Genomic DNA, 22,121 nt, shown 5'->3' on the forward strand with positions numbered 1-22,121 from the left:
GCCCCACATTGGGCTCCATGCTGGGAGTGGAGCCTACTTTAAAAAAAGCAGGTGGGGGGGCACCTCAGTGCCTCCATCGGTTAAGCATCCAACTCTTGATTTTGGCTCAGGTCATGATCTCAGGGTCATGAGATCGAGCCCCCACGTTGGGCTGCACACTGGGTGTGGAGTCTGCTTAAGATTCTCTCTCTCCCTCCCGCTCTGCCCTTCCCCCGCCCCACTCTCTTTCTCTTAAAAAGAAAGAAAAAAAAAGAATAGACACCAACAACCTGTGGCATATTCATGTGAAGGAATTGTACACAGCAATGAGAAAGAGAAGTCTTCCTGTTGGCAGACACAAACAGACATAATAGTGAGTATGAGAAGCGAGACACCGAATGCCTCCCTGCTCGTAAGGCCAACGACAGACTCATCTGTGGTGGTTGATATCATAAGAGGGGTCACCTGGGAGAAGGGTCTGGGTGGGCATGGGCCGCACTGGAGAAGTTCCGTATTCTGATCTGGCTGGGAATGACATGGGTATCCGTGTGTGCAAATCTTCATCCAGATGCTTACTTCAGATCTGAGCACTTTGCTGTCCCTAAAATAAACCACAGCTGGTTCAACCGTTGCCAAGTAAGGCAAGCCGTCGGGACCGCCGTGCCCTTGCTCGTGCTGCTTTATTTCCCTGGTACTCTCTTCTTCTCGTTCCACCTACAAAAACGCCTTCCTCCTCTCAATGACAATGGCTGCGACTCCTAAATATAATTTCAGCATCTGCTTCACTTCCCGCTCACCTACCCACACCTCCCACGCAACTATACAGTGAGCTCTTTAAAGCCAGACCTTAGACCCTGTTCTAGTTCCAGATCTGTGAACTTGGTAGTTCTTGATAAGTATTTGATGGGAGGAACAAACCATAGACGAGCTCCTGGGTTCTCTGGGGGTCTTACATATGGGCTATAGGCCCAGGGCATAGCATAGCTCTGGAGTCCTACGAAGGGCAAGAATCTGTCAGACCGAGTCCTCCTCTGAGGTCTGTTCTCAGTGTCAGAGCGGGCTGACAACCTCAGCTGGCAAATTCTTGGGCCCAATTTACCAATCAATGCAAGGAGCATCAGAAGCTGCAGGCTTGTAACTTGGCATCCTAACTGCATTCAGAAAACGCAGCAGACCTGATTGTACCAGGGCCCGAGTCCCAGATGGTGCAGGAGGGAGCTCTTCTGAAAAACATCCCCCCCGCCCTACAGAGTCCCATTCAGACACCGGAATTCTGAGGCGCAGAATCAGTGCAGGTGGATCTTGCCCACCTGGCCCCTTGGCGGGAAAATGGCCCACCTACAGGGGCTGCCTTGGAGCCCAGGAAGAAGGGAATATGTGCAGGCCACGCGCGGCTTCAAGAATTGGTCACCAGCTGCCTCAGACGACTCGTGACGGGGTCATCGTCCTTCCATCCGCCCACCCACCTGCCCATGCCACCTGCTTTCTCACCTCCTGTGTCTCCCTCAGGCCGGTGCTAGGTGAACGGGATGTCCCAATGTGCACAGAAGTTCTGGCTGGAGGCCCAAGATGCGCCACCTCTCCCCCAAATCCACCAGGTAGACAGTCTTGTATTCTGAAGGGGCACCCGGTGCTCAGCTGTCTGTGGTTGTGCGCGGGGCTGATTTTGCTCCAGCTGGGCTCCGGAGCTGGGGTTAGGCTCAGGAGGGGCGCTCCACCAGCAATCCTGCGACACAGGCTGCACCCCATTAGAGTGGGAGCCACAACCGAGGAGCCATCTGCATTTGACCAGCTCACAGGCCTCCCTGGGGCGAAGGCAGGGGTGGGTGTGGTTGATTTGGAGTCTGAGCTGTCACCGGTTCATCTCAGGCGGGGACAGGGCGCACCTGCGTCTGCGGCAGTAGCCCTGGGTCCCTGGGTCCCCGTGAACGGTTAGGCACGGTGGACCCCTGGCCACATCTCCTGGGGCGGGCAGCAGGTCAGAGCCGGCCGGCCCTCCTAACCCCCCCGTTGCACAAAGGCTTTTAGAACATGGCGAGTCTTGAGACGCATAAAATTTCGAGTTTTGGGTTCTTTTTTCATTTATTTATTGAGATATGTGACATGTAACATGACATTGATTTCAGGTGTACAACACGACTCTATAGATGCGCATATTGTAAAATGATCACAGGAAGTATAGTTAACATCATCTCACATTTGCCACATTTCCCCCCTTGTGATGAGAACTTTAAAGATTGACTCTCTTAGCAGCTTTCAAACACGCGATAGTCTCCAGTTTCTGATTCTCTACCATCCCCCATCTGACCTTACAGACTCTTACTGGAAAGATCTGCAGTGGATGTCCCCCCGTGGCCACTTCCCTCTCTGGGGTGTCCCAGTCGGCCTCCCTAGGGTAGGAGTGACTTGCAGCAACATGACAGTGACAGGTGGACCCCCAGGCCCCCAGTCCTGACGCGTCGGCACTCTGCAGGGTGACCAGCCCAGGGCCACGTCTGTGATCTTTGACTTTAGCAAGGAGGTTGCTAACTTGCTCGGGCCTTGTAGGTGGCGCTTGGACCACTGACATTAGGCCACTAGATCCTGTGCGACCATGTGCCAAGGGTGGGATCCACAATATCCCACGGGGTCAAGGGACAAAGTGTACAGCAACAGAGGGAGCGCAGGCCCCGCCGCATCTGCCTTTGCAGGGAGCTATGCCTTCCCCGAGCGCGAGGGCCCTTATGGTGCCAGGCAGGACTGGGAGTCCCAGGGCCACTTGTGAGCACAGCTTGCAGGGAAGGGGAGTCTCTCTGGCCTCTAAGGGCACACGGGGTCCGGCAGGGTCGCCACTCCTGTCCTGGCCATTACCCCATGCAACAGGTCCTCAGAGTCTCGGCCGGGCGGGTGCTCAGAGTGGGGAAGCTCGCTCGAAATCCAACACCTGCTGGGGGAACTAGCCCTCTGCGGGGCGTTAACAGGTGAAAGGCAGACCCGCAGCATCTCAAAGCAGCCCCCGTGGCCATCCTCCCAGGTCCAGGAGGACTCTGGTTGCTTCTTTCCCAGCTCGCACTTTGGGATGGAAAGGAGCAGCACTCTGCATGATCAGTAGCCGCAGAGCAAAGCCAGCACCCACGGAGGCCAGCAAGCGTGGGCCCCCCAGAGGGGACGGCCTGTTCCTGTGGCCAGTTGTTATGACTTTATTAAACTAACACTTGTTAAGGTGGTCAGCAGGTTCGACAGCAGGCCACAGGAGAAATGGAAACAGAGACGTTTATTAGTCACAGGGCCCCGGGGTGGGGGAGGAGTACACAGCAGGCCTGGAGGGGCCACATGCGACGGCAAGGCAGAAAGCAGAGACTGGACCTGGGGCACGTGACTTTATTAGGGTCCATCTGCTAGGACCACGCTGGTCAATGCAAACCAGAAAAAAGCAGGGTTTAGGTAAGCGCCACAGGGGTCTTGGCTAAGGAGCACGTCAGGCCGACAGGCGCTGGCGAGCAGGGGAGTCTGCAACTCGCAAGATGTGGGAGAAGACACATGGGGACCGCACATCTGCTGGCGACCTTGTGGCTGCAATCAGGGGGCCAGCGTCAGGGTCGGGTCCCCGCAGACCGCTAGGCCAGACAACGCGGGGGCGGAGCAGCTTAGCCAGCTCTCGACAGGTGTGTATCTAAGATGCGAATTCACCGCTTATCCACCCGGGCATATGCTGTGCTGCCTGAATCTGTGAGCTCATGTCTTGTCAAATCCGAGCCGGGTTTTCTTTGAATATTTACTTGTCTTCCTCTAGTCTTTTAGGAACTGCTCGCTCTTCTCGTTTTAATCTAGATGATTCTCTGTAGACTCCTAGGAATCTGCTTTGCTCTACTCTGTTCACTTTCTCTGCAGCTGAGTATCGCCTACCGTTGGGCTTTCCGCTCAGCATTTTGATGTTCACGTTGCAATGCCTGTATTTCTGTGTGTTCCCCTTTCCAAAGAGACCAGTTATCTGGCTTTGTGCCTTGCTCTCATGTGGTTTTAAGTTTTTGCTTTTAATCATTTGTGAAGGTAGTTATTTTTATAGAATTTCGTGTTTCTACGACCCTAAAATCCTGGACGTTATTTTGCTCGTGTCTGTTGACTCTCTTGCTGTGGATTGGTCCTTCATGTTGCGCAGTTTGGGATTATGAAGTCATGTTGGTTTGTATGTCAGAAGCCTGACAAATGTGGGTTGAGGGTGTCTCCCTCCAAAATGTATTTTGTTTGCTTCTGTCATTTGTTTCAAAGACAGGGAAATTTCTATATTGACTGGTTAGTTTTAAGACTGGGACAGGAATAGGGGAAATTCCAAATTCTGAGTCACACGGGATGCTGGCCAGGGCTCATGAATCATCGGGGTAAATCTTTCCCCATCAGAGCCCAAAGGAGAGACAGACAAGCTTTCTGCGTGAGATTTTTCGCTAGTCCACCCCCTTTCCCTGTACCTACATACTTCTGAAATCTCTGAATTTGTAAGTTACTTCAGTACCCACTCTGCCTTGTGTGCCCCAAGGCCTCGCCTCATGTCCTCCTTTGGTCTCAAACACCCAAGCTTCGGGGTAAACCCAGTCAAACCCACAGGGCAGCTACAGCTTCGGCCCTCCACCTGCATCTTTGGCTCTCCGTTCAGCTTACCTCGCTGGCACCCGGAGACTCCACTGGTTTTCTTGCCAGCTGAACTATGCATTTAAAAGAATGTTATCTATTACTGGTCACCATTTCTGGTCGTTTACGGTGGAATGGCTTTTGCCTCAGGTGGTCCACCATTTTGCCAGAAAAGGGAGTTCTAACCTTACACAAAATGAAACCTAATTATGAGCCAGTTGGTGGAGGGATCCTCAGGAGATGTCATTAAATCGCTGGTTTTCAGATCCAGCAAGTAAACAAAAAATGGAATGGGATGTTGGTATGATGTCTGGAGTCCTGGTTTAATAATAAGCTCTTATTGTTCTGGGCATAGTGTACATCACAGAGACGAAAAGGTATGATTTCATGTGAGACATCCTGATAGAGGTCATTCTATTCCGGTGTGTATGCCTAACAAGTTCACACTTATGTTCAATTACCAATGTGGCTTAAAAATAAATCAGATTCTTTCTAGGCAGCATCCTCAGGAACATAACCCCTACATGCTCCCTGGGATTGCTCTGATGTTTATTAGATCTGTTGTCTTAATGATTTAATTTATTCACAGACTTCAAAGCTCCATAGCCACAGTTAATGCAGATAGATAGACTTTATAATGAGGCATAGCCTATAAAAATATATCACTCTAGAGCATCATTACCCTCCTGTCATGGTTTTAAGAGACAGGCTCTTCCTAATTCTCCAGACTGGTCGAATTTCACCTCGGTATGCATCCCTTGCACACCCATGGCACTGGACTTCCTGCAGAAGGGTTTTCCACACTCACAACATCCAGAGGTGTGACATTCGCGGACGTTCCATGACTCGGGCCGAAGCCCAGCTCTCCTTTCACCCGTACAGCTTCTCCCGGGTGTGGATTCTGTGGTGGCGGATGAGGTTGGCCTTCTGGGAGAAGGTCTTCCCACACTCGGAGCACTCGTAGGGCTTCTTGCCCATGTGAGTTCGCTTGTGTATAATGAGGCAGGAGTTCTGCGAGAAGGCTTTCCCACACTCGCTGCACTTGTACGGCTTCTCGCCCGTGTGAGTCCTCTGGTGCAGGATGAGGTGCGACTTCTGGAAGAAGGCCTTCCCACACTCGCTGCAGCCATAGGGCTTCTCCCCGGTGTGGATGCGGTGGTGGATGATGAGGCACGACTTGCGCGAGAAAGACTTCCCGCACTCTTTGCAGCCATAGGGCTTCTCCCCCGTGTGAGACCGGTGGTGCTCGATGAGGCGGGACTTGTGGGAGAACATCTTCTCGCACTCGGAGCACTTGTAGGGCTTTCCTCCAGCAAGAGCTGCAGCAGGCACCGACAGGCTCGTCTTCTGAGATGGCGTTGTCCTGCCGCGGCCGTCTCCCCTGGGTTTCTCTCTGGGGTGACCTCCACGGCTAACCCTGCAGCTGAGCCCCTGTGCCCCGTGTGCAGAGGGCTGCTTGCCCCCGTGCACCCCCAGGTGTGCACTGAGTTCCGATTCGCAGGAGAAGCCTTTCCCACACTGCGGGCACCTGTGGGCTCTCTCGGCGCTGCCAGCTCCCCGGTGGGCACTCAGGGCCTGGTCCTGGTGGAGGGCTTTCCTGCACTGGTCACACTCACGAGGCCGCACTCCGGAAGGGGGAGTTTCGAGCTTGGAGTAGAGAAACAAGTTCCCCTGTCCATCACACTCAAATCTCCTTCTCGCAAGGTAGGCATTGGGACTAACATCCACTTTGCATGGCAGACTCATTCCACACGAGTCACATGTATGGACCTGCTGTTTTGAAGGAGCAAGGTCTGTGTCCTGACAGACTGTCTTTTCAATTGTGTCACCCTCGCGGTGCCCTTTCTTGGTTGGTTCTTGCTTGTCTAGGAATGTAACGTGCCTCAGAAGTTTGTCTTGGTGTTCCTGTTGTCTACCTACTGGACGGCCAACTTGCAAAATTTCTTCTAGGGAAAAAAAAAAATGACACAAACTTGTTAATCTTTCCGGGATCACATCGCAGAACTACATGACTTCAGAAACACTTAGGAGGGAGATTAACTTTGTGGTTGCAGACCTCATTGCCGAGAATCAGTCATCACAATCGTGAGCCAAACACGTCCTAGTACCTCAGCTTTTTTTTTTTTTTTAAAGATTTACTTATTTATTTTAGAGAGCCAGTAAGCATGCGTGGGAGAGCCAGAGGGAGAGGGAATCCCAAGCAGACTCCGCACCGAGCACGGAGCCCAACACAGGGCTCAATCGCACAACCCAAGGTGGAATCAAGAGTCGGGTGCCCAGCTGACTGAGCCACCCAGGCGCCCCATCCCTTGGCATTTGAAAGGAAAAAAGGGGATAAAACACGGACACTAAATATAACTAGCTTTGCTACTAACGAGTATGACACAGTCAATTGGGAAGAAGATGAAGACACACAAGTAAAAGGGAGTGAGAGAAAAACCGGAAAGATAGTGGGCATGTTGCTGTCCACGTCACTGTGGCAAACACGCTGAGATTCTTAAATGTCAGATTCTGCATCCCGTGCTTGGATCCTCATTTGCTTTTAGCTTCTTTTACATTTTAAACCACAAACTGTACCTGTGTTTCACCTCTCACACCCACAACCAAAGCAACCAAGGAGCTCCTCGGTTTAGAAATGCTGAAGTTCCTTGAGTCCCATAGCTGAATTCCTAAGGGACAAAATCAATGCCTACTGATCTTCCACCCTGCCTACACCAGGGTGTTCTGGGTTGGGACCCAGCTAGGGGGTGTTTTTAAAGCTCCCTAGGTGATTCTGGTGTGCACCCCTGATTAGTAACAATGTCCCTGAAACAAATGATTGATAAAAGACCCTGGAAGGATAAAAGGTCCTGGAAGGAAGAGGGAGTTAGTCAGTGTCCATGATGTGTGTCCCACAGAATAAGAACAAATAAGATAAACGCTCTTCTCCCCATGGGATTATACTGGCGTGGGGAGAAAGGAGTTTCATTTATGACCTATTAAGGCAAATGGGGCCATATTACATGTTTTGAAAGAAGAGGCATTTAAAATCACATAAAAGGGAGAGATTAAGTTTTTGAGGCATTTCACAGTAAAAGAAAAGACAACAAAAATAAAAATGAGGGGCACAAAATAAGTTATTTTAAAATAGTGGCAATCTACAAATCCCTGAAAACATGGGAAAGTCTGTTTCGTAACCATGCGAGAAATCAGACTGAAGATTCTAGAGAAAAACTGAGCAAGCAAGGTCTCAGATGGGGACAGTCGAGTCGAATAAAAGAATAAAAACAGGTCTTTCTCTAAAACCCAGGGAAAGGAGAGTGATCATGTAGTGATGTGTGATGTGTGTAGGTAGCAGGAGTCATTTGGGGCAACTCAAGGTCTCAGGCCAAACGTCCACAGTTGCTTGCAAACATCCAAGGTCTGAAACAAAAACCCACCCGAAGTTCTGCTCTGTGACCAACCGGATGTCCACTGCCGCCCCCCCACCGCCCGGGGCCCCCTGGCTGCAAGCTGCTCCTCTCTCACCTGGAAAGCTCCATCTGAGGATTTCTTCCTCCTCCATCCATGGTTCTTGCCCTTGCTCCAACCTGGAGATCACAGCTGGCTTGGTGACTTGACACCCTGTTGATGAGAAATATCCCTGGTTATGAGGATTTATGCTGAGCCACGTGGGTCATCTAAGGAAGCAGAAGGTTTGGGTGGCTCAATGAACATTTACATCTTGGTTGAAGAAGGGGTATCTCGCTTGGGAGATAAATTCACAAATAAAGTGGGTGAGATGAGAGCCAGACTTGTTGACAACTGAAACCCAAGGCCAAACCATGCTTAGTCCTTGAGAGGTTTTGCATAACTGAGAAAAGAAAGGAGTTCAGACAGACAGACAGAACCGGGAAACACGGGAAGCTCTCCTCACCTACTGAGACCAGGTGGCTGTAGTTCTCCAGCATCACGTCCCGGTACAGTGTCCTCTGTGTGGGGTCCAGCTGCTGCCATTCCTTTCGGGTGAAGCCCACGGCCACGTCTCTGAATGACAGTGACCCCTGGAACAACATGTTTCTGATTAATCTGGAATGCTTGGCACAGAGTACCATGGCAAAGGTGTAGAGGTGGTGGATCTTACCACCTTCGATGTCAGGTTTCCCCATGTTAAGTGATTTAGGAAGCTTAGCATGCCCCTAACTCTGTACTACATTTTATGGAAGAGAAGAAAAAGATCATTAGAAAAGATCTCACTCCTGGATCTCTATTTATTTATCCATTCATTCATTCATTCATTCAATGCGTGAACATCTACAGATTTGGTAGGTTAATGGCATTCCACCTGGTGCTTGGGGTTGAAAGCTGAATGCAACATTACTCCTGCTCTAAAGGCATTCAGAGTCTGGTGGAGTGAGATAAACATAAGACTTCCGTATGGTATGATTACACCAGAGGCTATGATGGAAGTATATTAAGGACAGAACAGACACAAAGACAGCAGTCAAATTCAATGTCCCGATGTCAAGTTAAGCTTCACTGGAGGCTGCCTTTGAGCAGAATCATGAAAGATCAACAGCATGTCCTGATGTCTGAAGGATATTTTCTATCAAGAGGCATAGCATGAGCAAAGGCAAGGAGTCACAAAAAAAATCTGGTAGGAATCGCAAATACTTGGGAATGACAATGTAGAATATAATGTGTGTGTATGTGTGTGAGAGAGTGAGAGAGAATAGAGAGAGCATGCAGATCACAAGACAAAGGGTTTTTCTCCTATAAGGCAATGGGGACTCCCATCACGGTATTTAAGGAGGGGAGCTACAAGAGATGATGGGATGTAGAAAAAGGTAGGGAATCACTGGGGGAGAATAAGTAAATAAAATTAGGACACAATTATAATCAATGACATGAGATATGGTCAAAATTAAGGTAGCAACAAGAGGAAAACAGAGAAAAGATTCCACAAATGCAGAACAGGGCTTGGCTCTCTTTCCCCTTCTCCTTCATCTTCTCTCTCTCTGTATGAATTAAGGACCAAAACACCAAATTAATTTATATTGAATGTGGTAATACTGTAACAGTGTGTAAATCACTTTTAACACAAGTATGGAAGTTAAAAGGCAAAAAGATAAGAATAACTATAATATTAATGGAAACACAATATAAAAGTAAAATCTGACCTAAATAACAAAGTACGAATGTGTGAGGAAGTAAAGTGTAGAGTTGCCATATGTGATTGAAGTTATCAGGCTAAAAGAGATGGCTAAAACTAAGAAATGTTTAGTGCAAGCCTCATGGTAACCACACCAAAAAAAATCTGTAATAGATACACAAAAATAAAGAGGAAAGAATCAAAACATATCACTACAAGAAATCCTCAAACCACAATAAAGACAAGAGAGGACGAAAGGAACAAAGAAACTACAGAACAGAAAACAATGAACAAAGTGGCAATAGTAAGTCTTTACCTACTGGCAATTACTTTAAATGTAAATAAACTCAGCTCCAGAAATTGAAACACATAGCGTGGCTGAATGGGTAAAAAAAAAAAAAAAAAAAGACCCAATTATATGCTGTCTACAAGAGACTCACTTTAGACTTCAGGACACATACTGGGTAAAAGTGAAGGGGTGAAGAAAGACATTCCATGCCATGCAAAGGTAATCAACAGAGAGCTGGTCTGGCTATACTTGTATCAGACAAAATAGCCTTTGAGTCAAATACTGTCACAAGAGACAAAGTCCTTTTATAATTAAGAAAGGGTCCATTCAACAGGAAGATATAACATTTTTAAATACATATGCACCCAACATCAAAGGACCTAAATACATAAAGCAAACATTGACAAATCACAAGGGAGAAACAGAAAATATTATAATACTAATAAGAGACTTAAACAGCCCACTCTCAATAATGGATAGATTGTCTAGACAGAACATCAACAAGAAAACAGAAATGAGCAACACGATAGACCAAATAGTCTTAAAAGATATTTACAGAACCTTCTACCCAACAGCAGCAGAATACTCATTCTTGTCAAGAGCACACAGAATGTTCTCCAGGACGGATCATAAGCTAGGTCACAAAACAAGTCTTAACAAACTTAAGAAGACTAAAATCATTCCAAGTATCTTTTCTAATCACAATGAAATGAAACTAGAAATCAATAATAGAAAGGGGAAAATTCAAAAATATTGGAAATTAATATATCCTTAGACATCACTGGGTCACAGTAGAAATCAAAAAGGAGGGTGCCTGGGTGGCTCAGTTGGTTAAGCGTCTGCCTTTGGCTCAGGTCATGATCCCAGGGTCCCGGGATCGAGCCCCGCATCGGGATCCCTGCTCAGCAGGGAGCCTGCTTCTCCCTCTCCCACTCCCCCTGCTTGTGTTCCCTCTCTCATTGTGTCTCTCTCTGTCAAATAAATAAATAAAATCTTTGGAAAAAAAAAGAAATCAAAAAAGAAATTGTATTATCTTAAGACAGATGAAAACACAACAGACCAAAACTTAAGGGATACAGCAAAAGCAGTACTAAGTTCATTTTGTAGAAATGAACACCTACGTTAAAAAAGAAAAAAGATCTCAAATAAACAATCTAACTTTGCACCTCTAGAAAAAGAACAAACTAAGCCCCAAATTGGCAGAAGGAAATAATAAAGATTAGAGCAGAAACAAATGAGATAGGGAATAGAAAAAAATAAAACTAAGAGTTGGTTTTTTGAAATGATAAAATTGACAAACCCTTAGCTAGACTAAGGAAAAAAAAAAAGACTGGAATAAATAAAATCAGAAATGAAAGAGGGGACATTACAGTTGATGCCACAGAAATAAAAAAGAACTATGATATACAATTCTATGCCAACTAATTGGACAACCTAGAGAAAATAAACACAATTCTAAAAAAAAAAAAAAAATACAACCTACGAATACTGAATCAAGAAGATGCAGAAAGCCTGAGCACACCGGTAACACATAAAAAGAATGACGAAGTAACCAAAAAACTCTTAACAGAAAAGCCCAGGACCTTCATGAGTGAATTCTACCAAAAATTTAAACAATAGTACCAATCCTTCTTAAGTTCTTCCAAAACAGAAAAAGGGGGAACACTTCAAATTTGCTCAACAAGGCCAGCATCACTCTGATACCAAAACTAAAGACATCACACAAAAGAAGACTATAGGCCAATAACCCTCATAAACATAGATGCAAAAACCCTCAACAAAATATTAGCACATCAAATTCAACAGCACAGTAAAAGGATCAGACACCATGACTAAGCAGGGTTTATCCCTGGGATGCAAGGATGGTTCAACACATGAAAATCCACAGGAGACACCACATTGACAGAATAAGGATAAAGATCACAAAATCAGCTTAAGAGCTGCATAAAAAGCATTTTGCAAACTTCAACACCCTTTCACGATTAAAAGCTCTCAGCAAAAATAGAAAGAACTTATCTCAACATGATAAAGGCCATTTATGAAAAGCCCAGAGCTAATATACTCAGTGGTGAAAGCTTTCCCTCTAAGACCTGGAACAAGGCAAGGGTGCCCGTTCTTGCCTCTCCGATTCAACACAGTACTAGAAGTCCGGCCAGAGCAATCCAGCAAGAGAAAGAAAGAAAAGGCATCCAAATCAGGAAGGAAGAAGTAATGCAGCAGCATTCACAGTAACTTAGAGATGGAAAACACCTAAGTGTCCGTCAGTGGATGAACGGATGATGTGGTGTATACATACTGTGGAATACTGGCCACGAGAGAGAAGGAAATCCCTTCATTTTGGACAACACGGATGGACCTGGAGGACATTATGCTTAACGAAATAAATCAGACACAGGACGACAGATACTGCATGACCTCACTTTTATGAGGGCTCTAAAATGGCCGAACTCCTAGAACTAGAGAGCAGTGCCGTGGGTACCAGGGGCTGGGAGGGGCAGGGCAATGGGAAGGTGTTGGTTAGGGGCTCAGTGTTTGCTATGGAAGATGGGGAAGCTCTGAAGATCTACCGTACAGCGCAGTGTCTATAACCACCCTGCATTGTGTACTTATAAATTTGCTAAGAGGGCATATCTTATGTTAAATGCTCCTGCCACAAAAAGAAAAAAATACATACATACAATACATACATCAGAAAGGGGGCTGGAGGAAACTTTTGCAGGTGATGGATTTAAGTCTGTGGTGATGGTTTCATGGATGCACACTTATCTCTAAACTCATCAAGCTGTGCCCCATTTGCATGTCAATAATACCTCCATAGAGTGGTTTTAAAAAACAGAATTTTCTAGTCACCTTTTAAGTAAAAAAGGAAATGAATTAATTTTAATAAGATCTTTTAGTCTAATATATCCAGAATATTATCATTTCAATATAGAATTATTTTAAAATTACTGATACACTTTTCATTCTTTTTCATACCATATATTTGAAACCTGGTGGGTGTTTTCCACTTTACAGTACATCTCAATTCAGACACTATATTTCCAGTTTCACTTTCATGAAATGTAGTCCTCTAAAAACAACAAACTTGTCTTTGATGGGAAAGTATTTTACTCTGATTCCGTTTTAAACGGTGCCTGGGTGGCGCAGTCGATGCAGTTGAGCGTCCAACTCTTAGGTTTCAGCTCAGGTCTCATCTCAGGGTCGTGGGTTCAAGCCCCACATCGGGCTCCATGCTCCACACTCAGCGTGGAGTCTGCTTGGGTTTCTCTCTCCCTCTCTCTTGGATAAATAAATAAATCTTTAAAAAATAAGAATAAAATTTAAATGGAAATGAAAAATTCAGGTCCCCCGCCCCACTAGCCACTCTTCAGGTGCTCAGTATCCACCTGTGGCTGCCGGCTACCATATTCGACAGCAGAAGCACTGCCTGGGTTCCTCTGCTGGGGCTGTGTGTAGGGCAGATAAAACTACAGTGCAGTTCAATCACTCAGGGTGACTGAACAGGCAGTTCTAGGCCTGTCTGTCTGTCTGTCCGCATTCACATCCCAACTCCATTGCCTGATAGACGTGAGATCCCAGGCAACTTGCTTAGTATCTCCAGCCTCTGTTTGTCCATCTGTAAAGCCGGAGGAGGGGTTAAGAATACCTATCTCACAGGTTCATTCGTGAAATAACATATGGAAAACGCAGAGGCCTGCACATAAGCGTTCAACAGGTGGAGATTTATAATTTTTATTGTCAGCGTTTCTGTTGCGCGTAGCCCTGAGGAGCAGTTCACAGTGAGGCTTGGTTTCCTGCAAAGTAACAGCTTCCCCAAAAGGCACAGATGAAACCTCCGGCCCAATTACGGGTCCGACCACATAGAGATGCAGGCAGCTCTCTCCTCTGAGAAGGGCTGTGGAGCTGCCACCTCGTTTTCAACCCTCTCATATGCCCAGATGTTCCTGCTGTCAAACATCCAGATGGTCCCGGCTTTTTTAGGCACAGACACTCTCATTAAGACAGGTCTCCAAGCCAGAAACCAAGACCCCGAGAACGCCTTTCTTCCTGGAGTGGACAGCTGTAACATCCATCCACGAGGCCTCGGCTTCCTCCTCGGCAAGCAGGCTCCCTCCGGCACCCCAAGCCCAGACCCTGCCTCTCAGCCCTAGACGTGCACTAAGCTGGGCTAATCTGAATCTCTCCCAAAGACCGTGCAAACGGGCTCCACGAGAGGGGACTTGGTCCCTATCTCTGGCAGAACTCGTAAGTGTGGGGTGTGGGCCACGCCTACTTCGGGCCACACGGATGACGTCACTATGAGAGAAGGAAGTCACAGACGCAGAGGCAAGGGACCGGAAAGGCTCCGGGCAACACCTGCACTCCTCGGTGTGACTGTCTCTGAGTCCCAGCTGCATACCTGCTCCTCCCACAGTCCGGGTACCGCCTAGATTTGGGTTCACCCTAAACTAGTTCTAGCTGGGTTTCTGGCTCTTGAAACGTGGATTCTGGGCCGGCACACTTCCCATTCATGAGTTCCTGGGCCCGGGGTAAAGAGAGGGGCCCGTCACAACTAATTTGAGAATGAAGACAGGCTGGGAGCGGACAACGTCACCGAAATCTGAAGATCACAGTGGCCCCATAAGAGAGGGGGCAAAGGGCAGATGCCAAAGACTGAGACTGAGCTGTTCGCTCTCCATCTGTGTCAAAACACTACTGTGAAAAAGAATTGGCCGAACATGCTACTCGTTCCTTCCTCTGCACAATGCAGGGTTTCCTCTGGGTCAGTCTGACATCACAAGGCTGTTTACATAGAACCGTGGATTTTGATTCCTGAAGCAACCGCAATCACAGATTTCCGCACTGATGTAAGACCCACTGTTTCTATGGAAAGAAAAGTCACAGGAGATTTGCTGGTGCGTCTGCCGCGGTGTCGCCATTACTGCGGACCCCGCCTGCGAACCTCACATGCCAAGTCCCGTCACATAAACTCCTCAATACCAAAAACAGCTTTATTTCCTCTAAGAAGCTGACATGCTAGTCCCAAGCAGACAACACAAGACAATATATTGGATGGAATCTGTCTTTTGAAAGTGCCGGCAATGTCAGACACAAGTTTATAGAGCAGCTCCTAACTCTACCCGCCCGGCCCTTCGCATGGCTTCCTTCTTCTACTTGCTTCCCATCCTCAGTGATCCTGGGTCCTGTGTGCATTGTTTTTACTGGATGCATTCTTAGAAGCATCCCCGAAACCCCCTGGTAAAGCAAAGTGCAGTATAAAGAAATGCCACGGGGTGCCAGGGGGGCACAGTCGGTTAAGCGTCTGACTCTTGATTTCGGCTCAGGTCGTGATCTCAGCGTTGTGAGATTGAGCCCCACGTGGGGCTCCCCACTCGGCAGGGAGTCTGTTTCTCCCTCTCCCTCTGCCCCTCCTCCTGCTTGTGCTCTCACTCTATCAAATACATAAATCTAAAGAAATAAATAAAAGAAATGCCGTACTCACCTGGCACATGGTCCTTCCCTGACGGGCCGGGAAAAGCAGACACCTGTGGAAGCAGAGACGGGGTGGGGAGAGGACGTGAGAGACCAAGCTCACCCCCAGCCTCTGAATCATCTGCCACCACCCTCGCCTCCAGGCACAGGGGGAGGACAGGCTTCCCCCAAGGACCCCACCATCACACAACGCCCTCGCCTTGGCGTGTGATGGGGACCCAACTGTGTGAGGGTTCAATCTGGATTTTTCTTTTCTACTTAATCCACATACGTATCTGTGTCTCACTCATCAGTGTGCAATTTACTAACCCCTCCCCTCGCTCCCCAGAAATTTAATAGAAATTTTTTCTGAAGAAACAGTCATGAGTTTAGGCAAAGAGTTAGCCGCCAAGATGTTTATTACATTTTGTTAAAACTCTGAAATAAAACAGAAAATAACTAAATATCCAATGAAGGAGGACGAGTTAAATAAACACACGACCTCCAAAAGGGAAATGAACCGTTACGTAGCTAATGAAAATAAAATCATGGAAAACTATTTTAGTGATAACATACTCATCACTGAAAACAGGTGGCTGAAAACTATTTGATCCCACACACCCAGATGCACGCACACACACTCACGCAGAACAATCTCTGAAATGATGTAAGACAAAAAGCTAGTAGCAGTTAGCTCTGGGCAGTTGGGTCACAACCACTTTCTAAAATACTCTTTGTCCTTAGATGAATCTACTAACTTTTTCTATGATAAACAGGCACTTCGTATATAAACGTTATTTTTTAAACATCCGTTGTCTACTAAGCTTCTAACCCAAAGCTTGTCACCAGTCCTGCCCCTGGCAGACGTTGAGGACGACTCCCAGGAAAATATAAAAATGGGTTCCTGAAGTCAGAGTCCGTTAAATGGAGTTCAGCTACGGCAGGCGGGGGGCGATGAAGCGGGGCCCTGTAGCCCATCCTGGACCTGCTGTGTTCTCTGTGCTCCTCGTCCCGTGGCTGTGCTCTGTCCACAGTCACTGTTAGTGACAACCACCCTGGCTGACCTGTGCTGACCTCTGCCCGGGAAGCAGTCCCGGTCTGGCTCTGCCACTTACCAAATATGGGACAAGATCTGATGGCTTCTCCTGAGCCCTCTTCCTCCTTTCCTCATTCTGCCAGGGAACAGGAACACGAAGGTTCAGGAGCAAATTTACTGTGGCTGGAAGCATCAACGGGACCCCACACCTATCTCTCTCCTGAACACACACGAGGCTGGTCTTAGGTATGTTCCTACTCAGGATAGAGACACACGGGAGTTGGGTCCAAGAAGTCTGCAGAGACACTAAAACTCTAGAATTACAGTAACTCCATAAAGAATTCTGAGGGTGTTTTTGTTTTTAATTGGAGACTACCTAAGTGCTTAAAAATAAGAGATTAGTTAATCAATTTTGATAACAATTAAAGCATGCCATGCTACGAATCAATTTAAACTATCACACAAGAAATTATCGGACATGGAAATCTCTTCTGGCCATACCAGTAAGTGGGGAAAAGAAAAAAAAAGGAGAATACGTAATCCATAAGCACATGATTCACAGATGGGTATCAGGTAGATGGATGGGATGTTCCTAGGTGCCTGGAGTTTTAGCTAAATTCCCAAACACCCCAAATTCTCCGGGGGGAGCTGCTAGACCCAACCTAACAGATGCCTCCCTTTGGAGAAGGAACGGCGGAAGGAGAGGTGTCTACTGAAGGTGTATGTGGGGTTCTGCTTCCCTCCCATGCCAAGAGGGGTGGTTGCAAGAGAACCAGAGGGAGCCTGCAAAAAGTTGGCGGGGGGGATAACCTTGCTGCCCCACCCCCCCAGGCTGGCTGTGTGCCCAGCTGCAGAAACTCTCGAGCACATGGCGGTTCAGCCGACGGGGCGCAGGTGCTCCGGGGAAAGCTGTGTGCACGCGGGAGCCCCGCAGCGACAGTCAGCCTCGCAGCCGAGGAGCTCAGAAGTGAGAGGCCGGCAAAGGCCACCGTGGTGACCAGGTGAGGAGAGGGGGGCAGGAACAGGAGCCCCCCGCATGGCCTGCGTGTGTTGGAACCAGGATGCGAGAGTTGCCGGCGGCACGGGGAGGACGGGAAGGTAGGTGGGCATGAGCTCTACAGCAAGGACATGGAGAAGCGGGACCACTGAACCAGGAGCTGGGGGCGGGCCCCGAGGTCCGCCAGAGAGCCCCTGCCGCTGTCACAGGCTCTGCACCCCCAAAAGGCCACCAGGTGGCCTCCAGCGTGACGGAGGGCAGCCAGCTAGGCAGGTGAAGCTACCAAAAACACCAAGCAAGGAGGCGTCTGTGCTACTTTCCCCTCCTCCTGCCCTGCCCCTGGTGGAGAAAGAAGCCGTCCACTGAGGAGAAGGAGGGGTCAAGGAGGAGCAGAGACAGAAGAGATCACCGGCCCTCCATCTGGGGATGAAGACCTGCAGCCCTGCGGGGGGGAGAGGGAGAAGCTCGAAACTGGGCGGGAGCGGGAGCTGTTCACTCGACCAACGGCAACCAGCCGAGGAGAGACCGGTCTCCATCACAGCCTCACGTGATGAACTGCTCTGGGTTACTGGAGAGCTCATCCTGGCAGGGACGTGTTCTGGCTTGAACTCTGTCTCCCCAAGAAGATACGTCAGGGATCCTAGCCCTTAGGACCTCAGAATGTGGCCTAATTTAGAAATAATGTCTTTGCACATGATCGTGGAGGGGGCCCCGACCCAGTGTGACTGGCATGCTTGTAAAAAGGGGAAACTGGGGAACAGGGAGAACATCAAGGAAGATGAAGGCAGGAATGCCAAGGACTGCCGGCAAGCCCCCCAGAAGCAGGGGAGAGGCCCCGAGGAGGTGCCCCAACATGGCCTCAGAAGGAACCGGCCCCGCCCATGCCTGAGCTGAGAAAGATCACATCTCTGCGCTTCACGCCGCCCCAGTCTGCAGTACTCTGTCATGGCGCCCCCGGGAAATGAGGACAGGAAGGCAGACCCAACAGCGTGGGTCCAAAACCATGGGCAGAGGGGACACTCTACTGTTTCCTGTTTGTGTACATCCAATTTCAGCACGTGGAATGGGTTTTTGTAAAAACATATAAAGAAAAAAATTCCGTACAAAACACACAAAATGTTAACAACGGTGACCTCCGCATGGTAGGATCTGTTTGCTTTGACATAGTGTCATTTTCTAAAAATTGTTTTTAGACAATCAACATGTGCTCACTCTTCAATATTTCAATTATTTCATAAAAATATACATATATCATCTTACTGGGTTTTCTCTCCATGACCGCCTATCAGAGTCCTTCCCCTGGAGGAGAGGAAATCCGTGGGAGGGTCTGAAGGGGTGGAAGGTGGGAAGGGACGGGTTTTAGCGATGACCTGAGGCGCACGGGAGGAAGCCCCCGCCTGGCGGACGGGAGCCCTGGGCGCTAGTGCTGGCTCGGCCTCTAGTAAGCTGGGTGGCTCTGAACACCTCTCTCACGCGCATTTTCTTTCGTCTTTAATATGAGAAGGAAAAATGAAATACTCTTAGGTTAAGAAAGCAACTTCTATGCCTTGACTACACGAGGAGGGTCTACGTCTTACAAGCCATAGAGTGCGGGGCAGTGGGGGCAGGGGTGGGGGGGTGCTGGGACAGTGAATGCACCTGAGTGTAGAGAGATCGGGGCGGGGAGCCGTCCTCTGAGAGTCATGGGGATCCCTTCCCTCATTCCTGTTTCTCACCCTAAAGCAGGGGATCCCCTCTCCTTCTAGCAAACCTTCCCCTAAACCAAATCCTAGATGATCCCCTGATACGGTGGCATCCCCCAAATTCACTGTCAGCAAGTGGGTCCTCGGCTGTTTTAGGGACGCTTTTCTGGGGGCTGCCCCGTACTGCGTGGACCTCCAGCTTCAGCCCTAAGCTACGAGGGGGAGCTCAGAGAGGGCGCCCTGCTTCCAAAGTAGATTGCTGCTCCCCGGGTCACCTTTCCGAGAATTATCCTATTATCCTATCGGTAGGGAGCCCGGGGCTTGAGGACTGGCAAAGCTCTGCTGTCCTGCTGAGAACTTACCGTGGGCTGGAGGCTCAGCTCCTGCCTCCAGGCGGCGGTCTGGGGGTACAAAGGAGCTGGAATATGCAGACTGAGCCACCTTGTCCCAGGCTGATTCTAAGACTTTGCCAGACACTAAGAACACCTGCAAATAAATAGACGGTATGGCGAGACTCACATGAGAACATGAGCAGGACATTTACCTCCAACCAGGGGCGGAGGGAGTGGAAACACAAGAAGGACCCCGCACCACCCCATGTGCAGAGCTGAGAGAAACCTCAGCTGACAGCAAGCCAGGAATCAGGGGCCTGGGGCCTCAAACCGCTGGACACCGACTTCTGCCGGCCCCCGTGAGCCTAGAACAGGCTCTGCCGCGAGCCCCCCGCAAAAGAGGCCCACCGTCCCACACCTTGATTCTGGCCTTGGGAGACCTGAGTGGAGCCCCAGCCAGTCATGTCCCCCTGGACTGTGCAGAGCTGCGAGGTACAGTGGGTGTCGCTTTAAAGCACTGGATTTGTGGTAATCTGGGACGCAGCCCTCCACTGGGGGCTCAGGAGAAGGCTTAGGGCTGGGCGGGAGACCACAGAGAGACTCCCTGGGTAGTGAAGGTCTGGAGGAGCAGAGTGGCTGCCATTATGGGAAACCCGGGGAAGCCCCATCCTTCCAGAAACTTCCCTCCTGAGAAGCAAAGCCTTACGCTGCCAAAGGAAAGGGCAACAAAACCTGTTGCTCTCGGAGCACGGGTAAGACCTACGGCTCCGGACAGGAAAAGGGGGGAAAAAACCCTCTCCCATGTGAGGGGGCGGGCATGTGTCCTAGGCCCCTACCATAGCGGGAGGCCCCAGCCCCACGACTCAGGCACGCAGGGCCCTCCACCACCAGCCCAGGCAGCACTGAGGAAGAAGCAGGAGCACCAGTGTGGGGAGAAAGTCACAGCGGAGAACAGTGACCAGCCCACCGAAGCACAGAGCAACGCCAGCGAAACGTGAGGCTAGTGGCCGGGGCCTGACAGTGGGAACCAGAGGAACAGCAAATGCCAGGCCTGTCTACTCCTGACCAGTCTTGCAGCAACCAACCTCCTGCGTCCCAGCCCCGCGCGCCCAGCGACAGGGGAGCAGACGTCTCTACTCCTACGCACAATGCCCGGCATTCATTTAAAAAAAGAAAAAAAAATATGAGACATACACAAAGCAAGAAAGAACCCCCCACTGCAGAGACAAAGCAAGGGGCAGAAGCCAACTTGATCTTGGGTCTACGCGCACCAGCACACGGACAGGATGCATATGTAGCTCAAACGCACGTGAAACATGCGGGGGAAACCAACAAATGCTCTATCACAGTGAAAAGATTCTAGCACATGTTTTTAGAAACGAAGATTCCAGATACAAAAAAATAAATAGTAAGAGTATACAACATTTGAATAACAATTTAAAAGCTCGACGTATGGGATCAGACAGTAGAATGGACTTGCTAATCAAAGAATGTACCTTCTTTTTAAGAACATCTGGGATAGTTAGAAAAACTGACCCCAAAAAGCTAAGAATAAACCTCAGTAAATACGTTAAAAAATCAATATTGCATAGATGCTACTTGCCACTCTCTAAACCAAAAAGCAATACAACTGGAAAATTATAAGAATGCAGAATTATTTATAACAATGACTGCAAAAATATTACATATCAAAACTGAGGCATAGTTACAAACACACACTTAAAAAAAAATACAGCCCTAAAATACTTTTTAAAAAAAATTACAGCCCTAAGACACGCGTTAGATAAAAATGGAAAATTAACGACATTCGTCACAGGAGGCTAGTACAGAAAAGAGTAAACCCAAAAGCCATAAAAGAGACGAGTATGAGCAGAGATTTTTAAAAGAGGAAATCAAAGAAATAATAGAACAGGTTAAAAAAAAATCCTAACACCAATGTATTACCTGAATCTAATCATGGTGAGACATTCGACAAACCTACATTGAGGAACATTTCACAAAATAACTGGCCTGGACTCCTCAAAATTGCTATTCTGTTGAAGACAATGAAAGATTGGGGAATTGTTCCAGAGAAAAGACAACGAAGGGACATGGCGGGGGGGGGGAAGCAACGCGTGATGTGAGATCTCCTTGAACTCAAAAGGGTCTTCCTTAGACTACGGGTGAAATGTGAGTAAGATCCGTGGACAGCAGAATTGTGTCAATGCTAATTTCCTGGTTTTGATCATTATCCTGTGGCTGTGTGACAGAATGGCCCTGTTTTTGGGAAATGCACACAAAGTATGTACCTACACACACGTATGACGGGGAGAGGAAAAGAAGGAGAAAGCAAGTGTATATGAATGAGCCAACGATGGCCTCTGTGGAACCCTAGCGGGCTGAAGCCGGTAGCTCAAAAGACCAGCAGCACCAAACTCCAGTATTAACACATGCAGTCATGTTAAAGATAGCCCAAATATCAACAGGTTTTTTAGTCATTTAGACCTGCCTGCTTTGCCTACCCATGCAACAGCAGCCAGCGTCTGGAAGCCATAGATGAAATATACCATGTGGCTACAGAGACCCCAAGCGCCTCCGACCCAGAGATACCCAGGGGTACCCTTGTCCCCTTTCCAAGAAGCAGCCCCTGAACCCCAAACT

General features: G+C 48.5%; 1 protein-coding gene across 15 annotated transcripts in view; it reads right to left on the bottom strand.

The window, feature by feature from the left end:
- Positions 1–5,116: 5,116 nt before the first annotated feature.
- Positions 5,117–22,121, bottom strand: part of LOC113933154 (zinc finger protein 300-like) — a 33,341-nt gene continuing 16,336 nt past the window's right edge. For 5 of the 15 annotated variants that reach the window (XM_027612969.1, XM_027612967.1, XM_027612970.1 and 2 more), the window contains 7 exons: positions 19,512–19,635; positions 18,728–18,956; positions 16,550–16,724; positions 15,466–15,508; positions 8,480–8,606; positions 8,092–8,187; positions 5,117–6,530 (listed from right to left, as the gene is read on the bottom strand). In XM_027612969.1, the coding sequence (XP_027468770.1) occupies positions 5,455–6,530; positions 8,092–8,187; positions 8,480–8,606; positions 15,466–15,508; positions 16,550–16,605 (1,398 nt within the window). In that variant the 5' untranslated portion in view covers positions 16,606–16,724; positions 18,728–18,956; positions 19,512–19,635 and the 3' untranslated portion in view covers positions 5,117–5,454. Of the gene's footprint in view, positions 6,531–8,091; positions 8,188–8,479; positions 8,607–12,670; positions 12,829–15,465; positions 15,509–16,549; positions 17,239–18,727; positions 18,957–19,511; positions 19,636–22,121 lie in introns of those variants that run through there. The other 10 variants (XM_027612971.1, XM_027612974.1, XM_027612966.1 and 7 more) reach the window with 10 other exon arrangements.

The sequence above is a fragment of the Zalophus californianus genome, chromosome 10, assembly GCF_009762305.2.
Source record: "Zalophus californianus isolate mZalCal1 chromosome 10, mZalCal1.pri.v2, whole genome shotgun sequence".
NCBI classification, from domain to species: domain Eukaryota; kingdom Metazoa; phylum Chordata; class Mammalia; order Carnivora; family Otariidae; genus Zalophus; species Zalophus californianus.